The sequence below is a fragment of the Heterodontus francisci genome, chromosome 14, assembly GCF_036365525.1.
Source record: "Heterodontus francisci isolate sHetFra1 chromosome 14, sHetFra1.hap1, whole genome shotgun sequence".
Classification (NCBI taxonomy): domain Eukaryota; kingdom Metazoa; phylum Chordata; class Chondrichthyes; order Heterodontiformes; family Heterodontidae; genus Heterodontus; species Heterodontus francisci.
In genome coordinates this window covers 81,266,987-81,289,650 of record NC_090384.1, presented here as the reverse complement: position 1 = coordinate 81,289,650, position 22,664 = coordinate 81,266,987, and the positions used below count along the sequence as shown (strand labels likewise).

Below are 22,664 nucleotides of genomic sequence, written 5' to 3'. Positions count from 1 at the left end.
TATATTCGCATTACGGGGTCACAAATGCAGTGTGTTTTGACGCATTTTATTGCAGAAACATAGAGCTCCTCTCTCTTCACACGAATATTCTATTTTGCACTCTTCATCACCAGTTGCGTGGGAACTTGAAGTATGGAGTGAAAAAATAGAATTGTTCTCCTGGCTTTTTCAGTGTGTTCTCATGGAAACACTGCAACTTACTGTTGAAAGAGGTGATTAACTACAAGTAAAACTTTGAAGAAAACTCAAAAAGCTTTCTGAATTCAAAGTATTTAAGCAAAAACTCCAGATATCAATCTAACTTTACATTCTGCAATATTCAACTCTTAACTTGTTGTCTTCCATGGATAAGATTTGCAAAGACCAAAAGTGACCTGTAGAATAGCAGTCATAAACTATATACCTGTCTATGCCTTTATTAGCCAAGGCATAGAATATAAGAGCAGGGAGGTTATGCTGGAACTGTATAAAAAAACTAGAAAGGCCATAGCAGTTCTGGTTAACACATTATAGGAACGATGTGATTACACTAGAGAGGGTACAGAGGAGATTTATGAGGCTGTTGCCTGGACTAGAGAATTTTAGTTATGAGGAAAGATTGGATAGGCTGGGTTGTTTTCTTTGGAACAGAGGAGGCTGAGGGGAGACCTAATTGAACTGTGTAAAATTATGAGGGGCCTAGGTAGAGCGGATAGGAAGGCCCTATTTCCCTCGATTGAGGGGTCCATAATGAGGGGGCATAGATTTAAGATAAGAGGTAGGAGGTTTAGAGGGGATTCGAGGGAAATTTCTTTCACTCAGAGGATGATAGCGATCTGGAATGCCTGAAAGGATGGTGGAGACAAAAGCCCTCATAATATTTTGAAAGTACTTGGATATGTATTTGAAGTGCAATAACATACAAGACTATAGACCAAGTGCTGGAAAATGGGATTAGGCTGGGTGGCTACTTACCGGCACAAATGCGCTGGGCCGAATGGCCTCCTTCTGTGCTACAAGTTTCTATGATTTCTATCTTCATATCAATCTCCACCTCCATTGCTCTGCCCAACAGTGACCCTTTGTGATTGTCTCACCAAGTCCTGCTGAACTTGCCAGTGAGAATAGGAACTGATGTTTTGCAAAGGAGTGGAAACTCATCTTGTCAAGTGCATGGGTGAGAAGACTACCAAGAAAGATTGATTCCTTCATTTTTAGATATAAACTTATTTATCTTTGGTACCTCAGAACCTCGACTGGGTTTATCCATGAGGAGTTATTCAATGTCGTTAACGTCATATTTCTGGGAAATAGGACATATACCTGTAGAAATGCACCCTTGAGGGATTAAACTATGAATCCAAGTTGTTTGTCAAATATTCATCAGTTAAACCATTTTTTCATCTGCTTTTACTTGCACAACCAATTTATCCAAGTTATTTCTCTGATTTTTACAAAGACAAAAACCAGCACGTACTCAATAATTGGTAATCCTTTGGATTGCTAGCCACTTGATGGACTTAAGCAGAAATTATTTAAATGAATTGAGAAAGCAGATGCTTCAGCTTACTCATAGCATTTACAATTTATAAACAAGAAGCAAAGCATTATGTAAGTGTATAAGCACAGCTATGCAGAGTTCTCTCCTAGCTGCAACAGTCTGACTTGCAGCCACACCATATAAATCAGGATGAACCAGTTGTGAATTAATAATGTTGCCAGCGATTGGGGCTACGTAGCTGAAGTTATAGCCTAAGAATTAAAGTATTCAATAAATTATTTTGGAATTTTAGTCATTGAGATCAGGGAATGGTAAAGCTGTTGCTTAAATATCCCTTTAAATTAAGGGAAGACTTTGTTTTGGACCTGTTAAATTCTTAGTTTTAAAGAACTTTGATTAAAGAAATCTGGTGCCACCTACATTATTTCTTTGAGTTATTTTGGAAACGGCTGAGCATCATCTTGTTAGTGTAAATCTAAGTATTTACTGTTATGTTATAAAGTCTCCTGATAGCTGTGTGGGTATTTATAGTCTCTGGTGTGCTACTGAAGTAGGAAAATCCCACGCTCAATCCATAGTCCCTGCTGAGTTAGCTGTTGTCTGATTTCTGCTGAGGAGGCAGTTGGGGCATTAAAGTTTAGTGAGTACTGAATCTAGCTCGGTTATAATGCTTCCCTGGTAATCTTTCAACCTTCAATGTCGTAAGTGATAGATGCCCACTTGGATGAGCTTCTGATGGGCTCCTACAACTTGTGAAACATGTCCCAAGATGAGTTAGCATCTTCTGGCATGGGAGGGATAACTAAGATCATATAGCTCTGAAGTGCAAAATACAGATGATCCCTAATCAACAGTCACCAGAGTAATGAGAAGTACCACAGGAAATGTATAGATATTGTGTTTATTGATTTTTGGGGTATGGCTGATGAATCAAAAAGTCCATCAAACAACGGGAAGCCTAGCATCTTTATAATGGATTCTTGACATCAAGACGCAATATTACTACTGACTAATAAACAATTGGTTAGAACATGGAATTACTACCACAGGAATTGATTGAGGCAACTAGCTTAGATGCTTTCAAAAGGAAACTGGACAAGTACATGAGGGAAAAGGGAATAGAAAGATATGCTGAAAGGCTGAAGTGAGTTTGTTAGAATGGGAGGAGACTCGTATGGAGTATAATCTCCAGCACTGATTTGTTGGGCCTAATGGCCTGTTTCTGTGCTGCACATTCTATGTTGGAAGTATGACTGCAGAGAGTCTCATAGATTTTCTGAGCTATAACCAACCGTAGATTAGACCCACCGGCCGTCCATAGCTCCGCTTTAAAGGCGTCTGCAAACGCGACATGCAGTCCTGTGACATTGATCACAAGTCGTGGGAGTCAGTTGCCTGCGATCGCCAGAGCTGGCGATAGTCACTCCAGGCGCTTACCCATTGTCTCTCGAGACAAGGAGGCCAAAGAAGAAGAACGGTAGATCTTTTGTTTAAGCATTGTGAGCTTGGTGTCGATTGTGTCACCAGGATGTGATTTGTATAAAATTGTAACTTGATACGTTGATGAAACATTCTCAAACACAAATGCAAAAACAAACTGTTGTCTTGCAAATTAGTGTATTATTTATATTCCTGATTATACCAATGTCAATTACAACTGCAGGAACATATATTCTACCCTCAAGCTAGGGTTTCTGAATTATAAGCATATGTGCTGGCAAACCTTATGCTAGTTTAACTACATCTGTGCATTCACCTGGAGACACTTAAATGCTGTTGAGATAATTTTGAAAATAAATCTGAAGTAATTTTTTAAATCATATATTGAGTGGTATATTTAAGAAGTTAGCCCTTTTTCTGTCGCTGTTGTAGTTAATGGAAAATATTCAAAATATAACCTAAATTATAAGTCTTGCTGTCATTCATAATTGCTAATACATAGAAAACTGTTCCTGCTTGTAAGATATCTGAGCATAATTTAAATTGGAATAGTTTATTTACTAGCACAATATTTTGTCATAGTCTCACAGCACATGCTTTGTCCTCATGAAATTTAGTTCATAATTTTGTGCAGAGCACAACTGCCCATCCTACCCATGGAGAATCCCATGACTAAAGTAGAACATCCTACTGGACCAATCATTTTTTTTCCAAAATTAAGTAAAAGCCGTGCAAGACCCTATAGGTGATCCCTAAATCTTTATTTTAATGGTGATATGTGAATAGTTCAGGATGGAGGAATGGAAAGGTAGCATGTGAGGAGAATGCACCCTGCAAAATATTACCCCCTCCCACCCAATATATGTAAGTGATGCATGTCTTACAAAGCTGCTTACTGGAATCTTTATATGAGAATTGTGTGTTTTTCAGACTGTCGGAAAACTATGCCAGTTTCTGCATGAAGACCTACAGCTACAGTTGTTGGCCCAAGCAGCTTATTTCAAGTAACCAGAGGGATCTACACAGCATAGGCCAGTGCGCCATCCATATACGTGCTCTGCAGATAACTCTCACACTTTTTAGGAGAGTTGAGAAATTAGCAATTTGCTGAAAGTTTGATCATATTACTGTGTTGGCCAAAATGCAGCAGATGACATGCACATAGCATTGTGAACTTCTCTAGTTAGTATCCTCAACTTCATTATGGAAAGGTTACCACTAACTGTCTAAATTTTGCATGATCAAGAATCCTCAACGCCACTGCCATATTTTGTAGGAAGTTGCCACAATGCATTTGGCTTCAGGAATTTTGATATGCATGAGTTCTTATTTTATTTACTTTATTTAGAGATACAGCACTGAAACAGGCCCTTCGGCCCACCGAGTCTGTGCCGACCAACAGCCACCCATTTATACTAACCCTACAGTAATCCCATATTCCCTACCACCTACCTACACTAGGGGCAATTTACAATGACCTATCATCTGCAAGTCTTTGGCTGTGGGAGGAAACCGGAGATCTCGGCGAAAACCCACGCGATCACAAGGAGAACTTGCAAACTCCGCACAGGCAGTACCCGGAATTGAACCCGGGACCCTGGACCTGTGAGGCTGCGGTGCTCGCCACTGTGCCGCCCCGAAATCATTGCGCTTTCTCTAAAGACAGGGAAAAGTATCTTTCTTCCACAAAGATAGTTAATTGAACAAATGGTTTGTGGATGATATGGCATACAGTTTGTTGCCGTGGATAGTGACCCCTCAGTATGGGAAGAGCAGCATATGAGGAGTTCTCCTGCAAAATACATGCTTCTACTAAAGTGGTAATGGAGAGGATCACAGGAGCCTTCCAAGGGGTTTGACAGATCAGGAGAGATCTGTCAAATGTACAATCATGCTTCCAAGCATGTATCCTGAGTAATTGCTGTGCTCTGGACACTTTTGCAATCCAACCAAGCCTGGATATGGAGATTGATGTGGTGGCCCGAACTGCTTTGGAGGTAGAGGAGCATGGGGTGGAGGGGGTGATCAGGAGGATCCTCACTTGGAGGATTCTTGGGTGATGGCTGCAAAGGACATCCAAAATTAACTTATCAAATTTAGTTTTCTCATCTGTTTATTTGTCTAACTTTGTCACCACTGCCAGACCTCCATTTCCCTGTCTTCAGAGAAATCGCAATGATTTCAATGGAGTATGCATCTTAGAACCTCAGACCTGTTATTCTTATACTTGACCCTGTAAGTTTTTATAATCTCCATGAATATAGGAACATAAAGTAAGTGCCACCTCTCTTGTATGGTTATAAGGCCATGAATACCTGAGCATGCGATAAATGCATCTCTTTTATTGCAATTCCTTCCAGAGGATCACTAACCATCCTATTCTTTCAGATTATGCCTCCCCTGGGAGCCTGGAGGAGCCTTTCTTTCTCCTGTTCTGGTACTTCTCTGAGTTGTAACCGATAGTCCAGTATCACAAGAGATAGTCAGCTTCTGTTTTGGTGTCAAAGGCTTTTGTGACTGAGGTGGCCCTCCTCTTAGTAGCTTGCTTCTGGGATAGACCATCTGTTGGCAGAAGGTCTCTTGACCTTCTGCCTAAGCACTGTGCTGTCACCTCCTTCAAGCTACTTGTGTGGTGCTCTGAGGAGAGAGGCATGTGCTGGTATTCTGAAATATGCTCTAAAATGGCATGTTGGCTGTAGCCTTACCTTTTTTCTGGGCCTGAATCTGTTGTCCACTGATCACTGGAATGGCTGCCATCAAGCCTGAAAGAAAGTGGGAGTGGTCTGTATCCCAGTTTCAAGCATCTGGAGGCTCTACCCATTGCAACCAGGGCTTATACTTGCCACTTATGTGGGAGCGGCGCCACTACAGACTCCATAAAGCAAAGGAAAGACCTCCCTGATAAGACAGAAAATGACAGCTATAGACTCCAAATAATACCTATGAGTTGACACACATCCTCAGAGATTGATCTAAGAAACTACATGTACATGTGACGTTTCTCGAATATCCTTCACTTCATGTGCCTAGGGCACACAACTTGAAATCCAAGAATAGCCTTTTCTGTACCCTTTGCTAGGAAAATGGCACATCTTCAGCCACTCCAGCTCCCTTGAGCTCTGTAAATCACCCAGTGCCACATCTAATTAACACTACCTTCGCCCCTTACCTCACCTCTGTGAAATAATCTGAGCTGGTGTATGGGAGTGAGAAAGCAAACTACAGCGGATGTCATTGGTTCAAAGGAATATGGGGCCCTGTCTTTGTCCAGGGACTTGTGTAGCAGATCCTCATCATTTTCCTCATAGAGTGCAGAAGGGGGTCATTCAGTCCATCATGCTATGCCAGCTCTTTAGTAGATCATTATTATCAACGTTATAGTCTGCCAGGAAAAGACATTTCACCCCCACCCCCGTCACCTACCCATCAGCATCTTCTGTCATTTTATGATCCTCTATCCCCGCCCCCGTTGCTGTGATGGATCTTCAGGAAATTAGGGCATAAACTCAAAATGAATGAGCATAACCCCTTGAGATTAAGAAGACTGAGAAGGGTGAGGAAGCTTCTGACTGTCCGTTGCTTCATTGGAATACCATGGTGAATGTCTTAGTCTACACCCAGTAACTTGTACTGTATTACGACCTGGGTGAAACTGTTAACATTAAGATACAAGATACAAACCCTCAGACCAATTTAAAGAATTACACGACACAATTTCACATTTTAAGACTTTTATTATAACTAAAAGAAATTCCAATTAACTAAATAGTATGCCGTAAGTAGTTAATGCCCCAGTTTATCAAGAAAGGTATTTTCTTTACTAACTTAAATTACTTGAAAACCTCACCCCATGCTAAAACGTTATACAGTACTTTTTGATGGTAAAATCCTTTGTGGTTAAAAGTCCCAAACTCCTCCCAGTAGCAATGAATTGAATCTCCCAGAATCTCCCCTTTCAAAAATCAGTGTCTTCTTCACTCTGAGCACTTCCGACCTGGGCATCCATGAATAAGGTGATTCCTGCTGATCCTGCTGATCATCATCTCCTCCACAAGCTTCAACTTTCAAAACAGGTTCAAGTTTTTGCCACCTTTTACTGCATCAAGCTTCCGAGAGCAGGTGTGTTTCTCTCTCTCTCTCTCTCTCTCTCTCTCTCTCTCTGTCTCTCTCTCTCTCTCTCTCTCTCTCTCTCTCTCTCTCTCTGTCTCTCTCTCTCTCTCTCTCTCTGTCTCTCTCTCTGTCTCTCTCTCTGTCTCTCTCTCTCTGTCTCTCTCTCTCTGTCTCTCTCTCTCTCTCTCGCAAGACCGCCACTGCTTGTCATCTTCTCTGAGGCTGCAACGTCTGGGTTCCCTTCTCTCAGCTGTCCTTGAGGCCACAACTGCTTGTTTCTTCTCTTACAGTCTGCATTCAGAAAATCTGTTAAATTTATCTGCACTCAAAAGTCAATAGCTTAGTGGCCTGTTCCAATAGGCAAAGTCCAGATGTCTGGTTTCACAGAGCCACCTGGGCCTTCCATTGTTCCCAGATGTTAACAGCTGCTTGATACATTTGCATCTTCCGAACCACTGACTCCTTGTTTTGTTACCTGTAAGTCTGGGAGGGCAAGACCCATTGTTCTTCAGGTGTTACACCTGCAGTCTCTCTCTTTCAAAACAAGTCTTTGATTTGTGTTCTCTATTGTCCTGGTAACCAAGACTTCTGTCCTGTATTTTCGTAGAGTGGATGTGAAGTCACCTGACCTTTTGGACTCCATCTTAAACTTTTAAAAATTAAAATTTTTTAAAACATAATCATGTTACAAGGTCCAGCGTTCATAACAACTGTCCCGCTAATCTTGCAATCATTAGGAGTCTGGACAAAGTAGATAGGGAGAAACTCTACCCATTGGCAGAAGGATCCAGAATCAGAGGACGCAGATTTAAGGTGATTGACAAAAGATGCGATGACGACATGAGGAAAACCTTTTTAAGTAGAGAGTGGTTAGGATCTGGAATGCACTGCCTGAGCGTGGTGAAGGCAGATTCAGTCAAGGCCTTCAAAAGAGAATTGGATAATTATCTGAAGAGGAAAGATTTACAGGGCTGGGGAAAAAGACAGGGGTATGAGACTAGGTAAGTTACTCTTGCAGGGAGCTGGCACAGACACAGCTGGCTGAAGGGCCGCCTTCTGTGCTGTAACCATTCTATGTTTCACCCACAGCTAAAGCAGAGTCCAACCCGCCATCTCAGTGGTCTGATTATTGTAGGGAGTTCTCAGAGTATCCCTCAACCAATACCACCAAAAACAAATGAACTACTCAACCATCTCATTGCCATTTTATTTGACCTTGCCTACAAAACAAGTGACTACACTTCAAAAGTAATTCAGTGTAATAATTCATTGTATGTGCATTGTGTCATACATGGAATGTTTCGAAGAGACATAATAAGGTGCTATATAAAACACAAATCTTTCTTCGTACTTTATAATCTACCTGTATTTGTTTTTTTATCTTTTGCTCTGCATTAGTTTTATAGTAGAGTTGTTAAAAATGACATGCCCGGATTACAGTACTTGATTTTGATAAATTTAATGGAAATCTGGTTAAATAATATCACACAATATGATCTAATTTAAGCAATGTGGGTTATGCTGGTGTGGACCCCTACAGTTGTAAATTTAAATCCATGTTTTGGAACTACTGTGTCATGTGACTGCATCTTGACACCAAAATTAAATTTAAAGCATATGCTATAGAATGGCATTGTGTCTGTGTTACCCGCTACAGATCTCTCTCAGACTTGTATGTAGGAGGGAGGAACCACAGCCTCCTTTTTACTGTAATGGTACAGCAATTGAATTTAAGAAGAAAGTATGCAAATGTACAGACTTTTTTTTAACCATGCAACTATATATTGTGTTCAAGTCCAGTAACTATTGAGTTCCATAGCTCAACAGTCTTTGAGAACTACTGCCCTATTTTACTCTTAAACATCATTAAAATCTGCATTTAGCCTGTTAGCAGTCAGTAACAAAGAACTGAATTAGCACTAACAGGCTTGCGTTCAGTAGGAAGGGAATTTTAGAGATACAGCACTGAAACAGGCCCTTCGGCCCACCGAGTCTGTGCCGACCATCAACCACCCATTTATACTAATCCTACACTAATCCCATATTCCTACCACATCCCCACCTGTCCCTATATATTTCCCTACCACCTACCTATACTAGGGGCAATTTATAATGGCCAATTAACCTATCAACCTGCAAGTCTTTGGCATGTGGGAGGAAACCGGAGCACCCGGAGGAAACCCATGCAGACACAGGGAGAACTTGCAAACTCCGCACAGGCAGTACCCAGAATCGAACCCGGGTCCCTGGAGCTGTGAGGCTACGGTGCTAACCACTGCGCCACTGTGCCGTATTTTGGGACTCGGTCTTTATTATGACCGTAAAAAGAAAGATTTGCATTTATATAGTGCCTTTCACGACCACCGGACATCTCAAGTGCTTTACAGGCTTCTCGGGAGCAATTAGGGATGGGCAATAAATGCTGGGCTAGCCAGCGATGCTCACATCCTGTGAAAGAATTTTTAAAAAGTACTTTTTGAAGTGTCGTCACTGTTGTAATGCAGGAAACACAGCAGCCAGTTTGCACACAGCAATCTCCCACAAACAGCAATGTGATGATGACCAGATAATATTTTGGGATGTTAATTGAGTGATAAATATCGGGCAGGACACCGGGGAACTCCCCTGCTCTTCTTAGAAATAATGCCATGGGATCTTTTACATTCACCTGAGCAAAAAAATGCGACCTTGGTTTAACGTCTCATCTGAAAGACGGTGCCTTCGACCGTGCAGCACTCCTTTAGTACTGTACTGGAGTGTCAGCCTTGATATTTGTGCTCAAGCCCTGAACTAGGACTTGAACCTCGATCTTCTAGTGGTGGAAGATTGTGAAAAATCTGCTCGAGCAGTAAAATTACCTTCTGTTACAGGCGCAGATCGACATTAACATTTTGTGCATTCCTACTTAAATGATATCATGGAAATTCATCAAGAAAAATTCCCCCTCCTGTCTAACTCACTTTAATGATCCCTACTTGCAAAGTGGTGAATGGCACTGTGTTGTACATGAGATAACTGATCAATTGCAGAGATTTTTAAAAGATCTTTGTTAGAATTAGTGATTTCTCTTGAATGTGGCATAGCCAATAGATAGGTTGCACTGATATCTGTGTGTGTGCTTGTAAATTGTAATGTAAAATCATTTTAATTTGCTTTAACAGACTGAACCATGCACTCATACTTCGAAACAACTATTGGATGATAGTCTAAATACAGGCACTAGCCCACATTTTCCCTTGAAATGATAATTCTAATTAACAAAGTTCTTGTTAACTTGTAATTCATGCAACAGCTGCTAAGAGCTCTGAGTTTATTATGTGACAAACAGAAATTTATTCTGATGTGACAGAACCCTTGGTCTGAGTTTCGTCGATATAGGCGAACACTGAATGATCTTGTCAGAGGATTCCAGGGCTTTAAAGTTTATTGAGGTCTCTGGGGAGGGCAGTTGCTTCTGACTTGAAATGCATGTTACAGAGCCAGTTTTGAAATCAAAAAAGTAAAAACAGATTTTAGTTTCAATGCTGTTGACTTAAAGCCTGCGCACTTGAGGGTGCCACGTTTAGAAAGGAACATTTGTTCATCTGTAGACCTTCAGCTTGCGTGTTAGATATTTTTCCTACTGTTTTTGGGGACAGAGTTCTGGATATGGAGAGGAGAAGCCATTATTTAAAACCTAAATGCTGTCCACAGGAAACCAAAGAGAACCACTCGGGCATTTAACAGCATTTGAAAATAATTTTTTTTTCTGTCCTGCTTTTGATTAACAAATTTACAGGACAGAGACCACCCTCTACTTGAAATAGAACAGTCTAGTTCAAAAGCAGACAGGTAGTAAACCAACATGTTAATCATCCATCTTACACGATGCATAAAGTTACATTCTTTATAAATACCGCATTTTTTTGCCTCAGGCAAAATCAGTAAAGATTTATTAATTCGCCTAAAAGTATATATATTTTTAGTTATTTTGGGAATGTAAATGCTGGAATAACTACATTTATTGCCCATCTTTAGTTGTCTTATGAAGATGATGTGGACCATCATCTTGAATTGCCGCAGCTTTTTAACAGTTGCTTTCTTTTTTACAACTGACTGGCTTAGTTAATCTTTTTCAGGAGACATTAAGAGCAAAGCACATAGTGTGTGACTGTAATCATATGCATGGTATGTAAGGTTAGCAGGCTGTCTTCCCTGAAGGACTATAGTAAACTATGATAGTATGAAAATCTGACAGCATTCATGGCTCATTTGTTTGGTAAAGCATTGTCATTTTTCAGCCAAAGAAAATTCAGCTGAGCTGAAGACTCATTGCCATTTTTCCTTTAAAGGACAGGGGTGTATGACTTTCGGAATGTGTGAAGGTAGCATAGTTTCAAATCAAAATGCCTTAACTCTACTGACTTTCTGTTCCCCCTTCACCTATAAGGCGTACTTAAAGTGTATACTGTTGCACGATACAAATATAACATATTTCCAATTGTTCCATGGTTTTTGCAACTTTCCATGAATACCCTTTTCTGCAGGATCCCTTTTTCATGTTACTAATATTTCTAGTTACTCGACAAATAAAACATTGTGAATCTTTCATAATGTGGTTCTGCATTAGAAATGATAATTAGTGGGAAACTGCATGCGAAAAAACATTGACAAAAGCCAGTTAATTACAGATTCTCATTGAAGGGCAGTTGACTTGGTAATTATGATCCGGTCTGTCATGTTAAAGCCTATGTTTCTAATCATAAGCTGATCCTTTTAATCTACACAGTAGTCTTTGAAGCAATTAAGAGTTCATTAAACAGTGCTTTTGCTTGTTTTCTGTTTAGCTGTACTTTTTTTTAAAAAAACATGCTAAGGATAATGCTAAACAAATGCTGTAATCTTGCACAGACTTTTCATCACTTAACTTTTTACAAATGAAGTGCTGGTGTACGGATCTAATTGTATGCAGCTGCTAATGACATTTGTACTCTGCCTTTGATATTGAACTACTTTTATATGAACTTGTAATTTAAGTATTCAGCTGTTGGTGTTACAAACTCTGAGAATCTGCTGCTTTCTTGTTTGTCTCATTAGTTTCATAATGAGACTAGCACTTTTTCAATTCACAAGTATTCTCTTGGCTGTGAGCCCTGACTCCTCATGTCTCAGCCTCATTTCTCTTAAAATGGGAGTGTTTAAATTATTAAAGGAGGAAAAGGAAGTGCACCCTTAAATGAACTCTTTCAGTGCACAGCAAACCTTGCTTGTTGATTTTGTAATTGTGCTCAAGCCCACTTGTTGAGAAATGCAACTTTGTGTCTCCGTTGGACTCTGTTCTTAGTTCATTTTGGCAAATGCGTTTAGAAATTATTTGTGAAACTTTCCAAATTGAATTTTCTGAGTTGGGTCCAGATTTTGTCTGTTGTAGCAATTTTGATTTATTTTTTTAAAACTACGCTTTGATGATCACATTGGCCTGGATTTTGCAGTGGTAATGATGGTGAAACTATCAACATTTGTCATTATTAGTTCACTGAAACTGGTGGCAACTTCAAGAGCCCACATGTACACAGAATAACACAGAAATCTAGAAGTTGCTGTCAGTGATTCTATGCTTCTCCAGAGGCTACACTGTTTAGGTCCCTCCCCAGACTGCAATTCCTAAGCAAACTGTGAATTGACAAAAACTCCACTTTTAGGCTTTTAGTCTCTCTATTAATATCCTTGGAAAAGTTTCACCTTGTTGAATGAGGTGTAACTTGTTCTTAACGGCGTATTAACTTCATAATTACTGCTAAACACACTCACCGGCCCAGAAAAGCTAACCTTATATTTGTGGAATGTCAAGTTTCTCCATTATGATAAAATTCCACCTTTTAAATTTTTTTTAAAGTTTTGTTGTATTGATATTTTAGCTTCTATCTAAATACAATCAAAATCATTTATTTTGCTATCTTAAAATTTAAATTAAAACTGAAGTTTAAAGTGTTTTTAACTTGCTGGTTTGCTGTCTGTTAGAATATTTCAATTTGATTGGCTCCTTACACTGCTTGCTGACATCACTGCTGCTGTGATGGAGATCCTCTTGTTGGGATTTAAACTGCTGTCGGGAAAGGGGAGACGCGCACCACAGGGATCTCTAAATCTTTGTAGGCACCTTTCTTCGAGGTCAGCGGCAAGCGCCGCTGTTTCGCTGCTGATTGAAAATTCTAGCCCATGAAGCATACGTATATTTTTTTAATGCTTTTTGTGTTTAGCAACCTGTTAGGGGAAACAGTGGCATAGTGGTAATGTCACTGGACTAGTAATCCAAAGGCCCAGGCTAATGCACTGGGGAAACTGGTTCACATCTACCCTGTCAAGCCCCCTCAGAATCTTGTACGTTTCAGTAAGATCACCCCTCATTCTTCTAAACTCTAATGAACAAAGACCTAACCTGTTTAGCCGTTTTTGATAAGTCAACCCCTTTATCCCAGGAATCAGCCTAGTGAATCTCTTTTGAACTGCCTCCAATGCCAGTATCTCCTTTCTTAAATACAGGGACCAAAACTGTACACAGTACTCCAGGTGTGGCCTCACCAACACCCTGTACAGTTATAACAAGACTTCCCTATTTTTAAACTCCAACCCCTAGCAATAAAGGCCAAAATTCCATTTGCTGCCTTGATTACTTGCTGCACCTGGATGCTAACTTTTTGTGTTTCATGCACAAGAACACCCAGATCCCTCTGTGCCGCACTTTTATGGACTCACTCTCCATTTAAATAATAGTCTGCCTTTTGATTCTTCCTACCGAAGTGCATGACCTCACACTTTCCTACATTAAACTCCTTCTGCCAAGTTTTTTCCCACTCACTCAACCTATCTATATCCCTTTGCAGATTCCTTATGTCCTCATCACAACATGCCCTCCCACCTATTTTTGTATCGTCAGCAAATTTGGATATATTACACGCTGCCCTTCCTCCAAGTCATGATTATAGATAGTAAATAATTGAGGCTCTAGAACTGATCCTTGTGGCACTCTACTAGTTATGTCTTTCCAACCTGAAAAAGACCCATTAATCCCAACTTTCTGTCTTCTGTGAGTTAACCAATCCTCAATCCATGCTAATACAGTACCCCCAATACCATGAGCTCCTATCATGTGCAATAATCTTTTTTAGATTAGATTAGAGATACAGCACTGAAACAGGCCCTTCGGCCCACCGAGTCTGTGCCGAACATCAACCACCCATTTATACTAATCCTACACTCCTACCAAACATCCCCACCTGTCCCTATATTTCCCTACCACCTACCTATACTAGTGACAATTTATAATGGCCAATTTACCTATCAACCTGCAAGTCTTTTGGCTTGTGGGAGGAAACCGGAGCACCCGGAGAAAACCCACGCAGACACAGGGAGAACTTGCAAACTCCACACAGGCAGTACCCGGAATCGAACCCGGGTCCCTGGAGCTGTGAGGCTGCGGTGCTAACCACTGCGCCACTGTGCCGCCCTTTTATGTGGCACCTTCTCGAATGCCTTCTGGAAATCCAAATGCACTACATCTACAGGTTCCCCTTTATCAACTTTGCTCGTTATATCCTCAAAAAACTCTTATCAAATTTGTCGAACATGATTTCCCTTTCACAAAACCATGTTGACTCTGATTGCGTTCAGCTTTTCTAAATGTCCTATTTCTTCCTTAATAATGGACTCCAGCATTTTCCCAACAACTGATGTTAGGCTGACTGGTCTATAGTTTCCTGCTTTATGTTTCCCTCCCTTCTTAAACAGGGGTGTCACATTAACAGTTTTCCAATCCGCTGCGACCCTCCTGGAATCCAGTGAGTTCTGGAATATTTCAACCAATGCCTCTACTATCTCTGCAGCCACTTCCTTTGAAACCCTTGGATGCAGGCCATCAGGTCCTGGCGACTTGTCTGCCTTTAGTCCTATTAGTTTGTCAAGTACTTTGTTCCTCGTGATAGAGACTGTTACATGATCTTTCCTTCTCTTAGCTCAGTTATACAGGGCATTGGTGAGACCGCATCTCAAATACTGTATGCAGTTTTGGTCTCCTTTTTTAAGGAAGGATGTAAATGCGTTGGAGGTGGTTCAGAGGAGGTTTACTAGATTGATACCTGGAATGAGTAGGTTGTCTTATGGAGGAAAGGTTGGGCAGACTGGGCTTGTTTTCACTGGAGTTTAGAAGAGTGATTGAAATATATAAGATCCTGAACAGTCTTGACAAGATGGATGTGGAAAGGATGTTTCCTCTTGTAGGTGAGTCCAGAACTAGGGACACTGTTTTAAAAATAGCGGTCACCCTTTTAGGACTGAGATTAGGAGAATTTTTTTCTCTCGGAAGGTTGTGCAACTTTGGAAATCTCTGCCTCAGAAGGTGGTGGAGGCTGGGTCATTGAATATTTTTAAGACGGAGGTAGATAGATTCTTGTTAGGCAAGGGAATCAAGGGTAGATGGGAGTGTAGAATTCGAAACACAAACAGATTGGCCATGATCTTATTGAATGACGGAGCAGGCTCGAGGGGCCGGATGGCCTACATCTGCTCCTAATTCATATGTTCGGAATGTTTATTTAACATGTAGAGGTGATAAATTCAGATAACTGATTAATAATTTACAATGGATAATTAAGGTTAATAACTGGATCAAACAGATCTTTCTATCCTAAATGAAGCCAGTAACAATGTTTGGAATATCTGGTTGTATCTAGGTGTGGCGTGAGTTTCCTGACAGACTGGTGGGATATCCAGGCCGACTTCATTTGTGGGACCACGAGACGAGCAAATGGAAATATGAGTCGGAATGGACGAATGAGGTCTCAATGGTACTAACTGGAGCTGCCTTCTACCACAAGGTACAAAGATGCTTTAAAACCACTTTAATATTGGAGTTAATACACTTGTTATATTTTTAGTTCCTACTATATTGACATCATTGATTAACAGGAAGAAATCATGCTTCAAATGAATTGTAACATTCAGTCCACAAAAATCCAGAACCTTGCTTCCTGTAGCCTTTACAATCATAGAGGCACAGAAAGAGGCCATTTGGCCCATGGTGTCAGCGCCGGCCGATAAACAAGCCACCTAGCCTAATTCCACCTTCCAGCATTTGGTCTGTAGCCCTACAGGCACTTGAGGTGCATATCCAGATGCCTTTTTAAATGTGTTGAGAGTTCTTCTTCTTCTACCCTTTCAGGCAGTGAGTTCCAGACCCCTACCACCCTCTGGGTGAAAAACATTTTCTGCATCTCCCATCTAATCTTTCTACCAATCACTTTAAATCTGTGCCCCCTAGTCACTGACCTCTCTGCGAAGGTAAATAGGCCCTTTACATCCAGGCCCCTCAAAGTTTTGTACTTTTCAATCAAACCTCGCCTCGGCCTCCACTGTTCCAAGCAGAACAACCCCAGCCTATCCAATCTTTCCTCATAGCTGCATTTTCCAATCCTGGCAACATCCTCATGTTTGTGAAGAAGACACTGAGACTTGGATGCTTTGGTGGAGACTGTTTATTGCTTGCCACAGAACTTACTACTACACTCCTAACAACACCCAGCCGGTGCTGTCTGGCTCTATATATATATATATATATATATATATATATACACATCAAGAGTACAATTAACTAATCAACACCCAACACTTGTTCACCCTATTATCTTCAACCACTAGGTATTTAACATGCATGAACAGGACTTATTAGACACTAACAGATTCCTTTTTCTTTAAATTAAATACATATTTATAAAACTAAAAAGAAGAGAGACAAAATTATGCATTTTTCTTTGTCTTACATTATCATACCATCAACCTTAAACATCACCAGCCATTAACGTACTGGATATTCCCCCTTTTTTAAAAACAAAAAAAGCTTGTTCAAAGAATTACAAAGCGATTTTAACAGAACAATTTCCATGATCTATCAACTCACCATAACACAACAAGGCCCTCTTTGAGGACATCCAGCAATTTCTGTGAACAAGCACATCTTTTTGTAAAACAATATGACAACTGATGACACGCATCGCCCCAATTTATTTTGGAAATTTTGTTTTGTTCCAACATTTCTTGTATACTCGCGAGATCAATCCTCAGCCTCTTTTCCGTGACACCACTTGTCGAATGGATATTGGTTATCTATATAGCATTCTGTCGGAATTTTTTTTTCCGATTGCCCTTATATGAGTTCCAAGAAATTGAGTTTGGACAAATGTAAGCCCAGGATTCCAGTCTTGGCTAACCCAGAAGAAATGGAATTAGTCATTTTTAGTGACGCCTCACACACTAATCTTCCCGATGGTTGTTCGAGCACAGCAGGGTTCATTATATTTTTGGTGAGACACTTGCACTCGTAGAAACGATAGATATGGGTATGTATTTATCAAGTATTTTAAAGGAACTCATATAGAATGCTATAAGGATAACTGTTCTCTCTCAGCAGCTAAGGTACTTTTAACTGTCCTCTTTATTTTCTTCGATTCCCAGGCTAATGGACAACATTGATCATTGCTTCCCACCAAAAATATAATGAACCCCGCTGCACTCAAATAACCATCGGGAAGATTAGCTTGTGAGGAGTCACTAAAAGTTACTAATTTAATTTCTTCTGGGTCACCCAAGGCTGGAAACTTGAGTGTACATTTATCTAAACTCAATTTCTTCAATGTCTTATTTGCTTTCAGCACTTCCCCAACAGTAGCATGTTTCAGCATGATGCTCAATTCTAATATATCATAGGAAACATCTGATCTAGTTCATGTGCACAACCAGTTCAATTGCCCGATTAAGCTCCTTAACTGGTCAGCTTCTTCCTTGGTTGTAGAGTCTTCCTTTTGTGAGGATCTGGCCCGATTTATTGGGATCCTATTAACATTCTCTAGGTAAGACCGTTGATTTAGGGTTACTCCCAACTTAGTCTGCCTGACATCCAACTCTATATATTTAAAAGTCTGGAAGCCCCACTTCCAATTTTAAATTCCTTTATAACTTTATCTAACGCAAATTTCTCAATTGCCACAGATCCACCCCACAGAAAATCGTCTATCTGCATCAAGAAAATGCCTGCTAGTTTTTCTTCATAGTACCAATAAAACATTGCTGGATCTGCTTTTAGTTGAATACAACCAGCTTTTAGTAGGATGGACCTAACTAAAAAATACCACACCCTGGATGCATTGTTTAGCCCATAAACACGCTTGTTTAGTTCCATAATTTCCCCTCTATATCTCCAGCTTTTGGTGGCTTTAAAAATACTTCTCTTTGAAATTTCTCCCCTTGCAAAAATACTACTTTGATGTCAATAGACTTACATTCCCATGAGCGTGTTGCTAAAAGGACTAGGAAAATCCTCAAACTTGCTTTTCCTGCTGTTGGGGGAGTCTGCTTTAACTTCTTGGTGACCTAGTTGTTCCTCAAATTCCCAAGCTACAAATCTTAGCTTTATATGTACCATCGGGAAGTACCTTCTCTGTACAGATCGATCTATGGGACAGTGTTGGTTGTCCTCTATTGGGCAGCTCAGTGTATCCGCCAAACTCTCTCCAACTGTCAAGCTCTTTTTGTTTTATGTCCTTTACCAACTTACCATCTAACTTGTTAGTAGCCACTAGAACTTCTCTATCATAAGGGCTGCTAATTCTTGTGGCGTTCTTTACCTGCTCTTTGGTCTGCGCTCTTGTTAAACTACGTCCCCTACTAGATTTCCTATCCCTTTCTGGACTGCCATTACCTGACCTGTCCCTCCTAAATCAGACTTCCTCTCACAAGTCTGTGACCTTTTCCTTGGACTGTGATCGTCATCAGGCCCGCTGTCTGAACTTACACTATGTTTTCTGGCCTTCCACGTTTTTACTTCCTTCTATAGGTCTCATATCGTGTCCCGTGTCTTACACATTCAGCCAATCTTTTTATTTCCCTGTGGCCTTTCCTGCCCTTCCTATAATGCTGGCTTCCCTTCTGGCATATACATCACTCTAGTCTCACCTTTCAGTATTTGACCTTTTGGGATAAATGGCCTTATCTCAATCTTCACTATCACATTGTCAGTACTCAGTTAGCCTGTTATCTGCCACAATCTATTGATTGTAAAGGTCCGACATATGTGTATGCGAAGTACATGGTGCATCATCAGTATCCCTTATTTGTTCAGATTCTGTCAATGCATAATCAGTGCCAATAAGCCACGAGGAATGTACGTTAACTGTTTGGTTGGCATGTTGCAAAATTATCATTTTGTTGTCACTGCCTATAACTTTTCCTGGGCCTCTCCATTCTTTCTGCCCTTGTCTTTTGTAATACACCATGTCCCTGGTATAATTTTTTTTTTCCTGATGGCCTGATATGGTACCTCAAAGCGCTCTCCTGATTTTTTTCTGAAACCTCTTCTCCCTGCACGCATGGCATTCAAATGTTCTGCAAAAAGTTAACTACTTGTAGTCCCCTATAAAGTCCATGGATGATCCCACATTACTGAAGGTATTTTCTATTCAGAGTCATAGTCATAGAGTTATACAGCACAGAAATGGGCCCTTCGGCCCATCTTGTCCGTGCCAGCCATCAAGCACCTATCTATTCTAATCCCATTTTCCAGCACTTGGCCCATAGCCTTGTATGCTATGGCGTTTCAAGTGCTCATCTGAATACTTCTTAAATGTTGTGAGGGTACCTACCACCCCTTCAGGCAGTGTGTTCCAGATTCCAACCAGCCTCTGGATGAAAAGATTTTTCCTCAGATCCCCTCTAAACCTTCTGCCCCTTACCTTAAATCTATGCCCCCTGGTTATTGACACCTCCGCTAAGGGAAAATGTTTCTTCCTATCTATGCCCCTCATAATTTTGTATACCTCAATCAGGTCCCCCCTCAGGTTGTTGTAAGGAAAACAACCCTAGCCTATCCAGTCTCTCTTCATAGCTGAAATGCTGCTGCCATAAACTAATTGATAGGAGCTGTAGCACCCCCCCCCCCCCCCCCACTCTCACACCATTTGAAGCGTGTTTTTTGCATGTACTGCCCACGCCAGAGCAGTTGTCAATTTACAATTTGGTTGGTCAGCTAAAATTTTTCAGAGCATTTTGTCAATCATGGCCTGCTTCCTCTCTCAAATCCCATTACCAAAAGGACTTTCTGCTGCCGTGTGCATTGCTACAATATTCATATTTTCACACATATTCCTGAACTCATCATTGGCAAATTCTGCTCCATTGTCAGTTCAAAATCTAGCCGGTACTCCCAGTACCGTTCCTATCCATCTTTCCATTATCTTGTCTGCTGTTACTTTTTTGTCTTTACTATAAATTACCATTGACAGACTGAATCTAGTTGCTATGTCTATAAAATGTAGAAGAAAAATGTTTTTGTCTTTATCCCATCCCTTCAAGTCCATCTCTACGATTTCATTAAGGGGAGACTCACTACGGGTCACAATGGCATCCTCCTGTATTTTTTTTTACAGATATCACATTTTTCACTGATATCCTCGATAAGTTTAGTATTGTCATTATCTATCACCTCTGTATCTTTTAACAGAATCTTCAACCTATGACTAGATGGATGTGCAAACTGTCGATGTAGTTTTGAAATAATCTGCCTTTTCTCCTTTAAATCCCTACCCCCAGATGCCATTAATACCTCTAACATTCTGCGTAGAGATGTTAGGTCTTGTTAAAGGAATACAATAATGTCCCAACTGTGTAAACTGCAAATCTACAGATCTCCCAAAGACCATCGCCTTATCATGTTGGGCGGCGCAGTGGTTAGCACTGCAGCCTCACAGCTCCAGGGACCCGGGTTCAATTCTGGGTACTGCCTGTGTGGAGTTTGCAAGTTCTCCCTGTGACCGCGTGGGTTTTCGCCAGGTGCTCCGGTTTCCTCCCACTGCCAAAGACTTGCAGGTGATAGGTAAATTGGCCATTGTAAATTGCCCCTAGTGTAGGTAGGCGGTCGGGAATATGGGATTGTAGCGTTACTATAAATGGGTGGTTCTTGGTCGGCACAGACTCGGTGGGCCGAAGGGCCTGTTTCAGTGCTGTATCTCTAAATAAATAAATAAATAATATATCCAATTTGAGCCTTTTTCATAGACAGCAAAGATATTTCAGTGGACACGACATCTATACTATTAAAGTGGTTTACCCCCGCTATTTTACACGGAATTACCACTCTTTTTAGTGATCTCAACGCATTGTCATCCCCAAACCAGAAATGGGTAGAACAATCATTTTCTTTGATCATACTTCGGTCTTCCTTGCTTAAAGAATCCAGGTAATACTGTAACCATTCCACGCCACATACCGTGGACATATACCCACTGTCTAATACTGCGCAACTGAATGAATCTGCGACTGGGAAAGTCATTGCCGGAGTAAAGCTTCTTGTGACCAGTACAATTTCTTCCAATTAATCAGTATCGTCATCCTTGCCTTCCGAATCCTCCATGTCATGTGTCATCTCAAAAACCTGTTATTCCTTTTTAGACAATTCAATACATAATGATACTTTGAGTCACATCTGAAACTCCTGTTGGCCACCCCTTGGTTATTCGTGGGGTTCATCCTTCTGCCATAATTGCCCAGTTCTTGGCCTCTGTTATAGCTGCCAAAAGAGTCCCTATCCTCACTCTTTTTCTTTGTGATTCTTCTTTTGTACTGACGTCTGGGCCCCATATTGGAACGGCCTCGAAATACTGCTGGCATTGTATACTCCATCTTCGGTGTCTCTGCTGAAGAGCCCATATGTGCCATGAAAGCGGACGGAAATGAATGTTTTCCCCAAAAAAATTTTCAGGCTTCAGACATCTGATCAAAAAGCATATCTCTTTCTTTGAATCTAATCTCTGGTTAATACCAAGAGCCTATCCATGTTCGATATCCTAGCACAATCCAACAACTTGAAGGCAAGTACTGATTTAGGAATTTCCAAGTATAGAATCGCTGCAATCTTGCATATAGTCGGTTAAACGCCATAATATATTTTTCTATAGAAGGACCATACATTTTTCTAAATGTATCAAAGTCTAACCATGCCTCATTGGCATTCAATAAGTCATCTTTCATATAAATATAATCCATAAATTTAGAGATTGTCCAAACCATCCTCATTGTCAAAATGATGAGCCTCTAGCTCCGAGAGCACTTTGCACCTGAGTTTGCTTTTGGCAGGAAGCGAAAGTGTAAATGCTATTCCTTGCTTCTTATTTGGTAAAGACGTAACCCGTGTCCATAGATCAACTTCATTCTTCCATTGGTCGTAACGTTCAGCTTCACAAAATAGCGATGGAAAATCATAGCCCGACACCTTATACCTGATTTCAGTCACTTTTCTTCAAAAAATAACTCCAATTACAGTGTTCAAAAAAAAAATTAACTCCAATTCTAATCCCCTTTCTGAAAATACATCTTAGTCTCCAATCTTCACTTTCAGGCAACCATCCTCTGCTATCAGTGTCCGAGAAACTTACAAGCCTGTTTGTGAGTAAGACACTGAGACTTGGATGCTTTGGTGGAGACTGTTTATTGCTTGCCACAGAACTTACTTCTCCACTCCTAACACCCTCAAGCCAGTGCTGGCTGGTTCTTCTTTAGTTAATTATACTCAGAAATATATATAATCAACACCCAACACCTGTTCACCCTATTA

The 22,664-nt window shown here is 40.6% G+C and overlaps 1 protein-coding gene across 3 annotated transcripts in view; it reads left to right on the top strand.

The window, feature by feature from the left end:
- Positions 1-22,664, top strand: part of ext2 (exostosin glycosyltransferase 2) — a 231,496-nt gene that overhangs the window by 196,679 nt on the left and 12,153 nt on the right. For 2 of the 3 annotated variants that reach the window (XM_068046470.1, XM_068046471.1), the window contains exon 11: positions 15,739-15,882. In XM_068046470.1, coding sequence (XP_067902571.1) covers positions 15,739-15,882 — 144 coding nt within the window. Of the gene's footprint in view, positions 1-3,850; positions 3,955-15,738; positions 15,883-22,664 lie in introns of those variants that run through there. The other variant, XM_068046472.1, reaches the window with a different exon arrangement.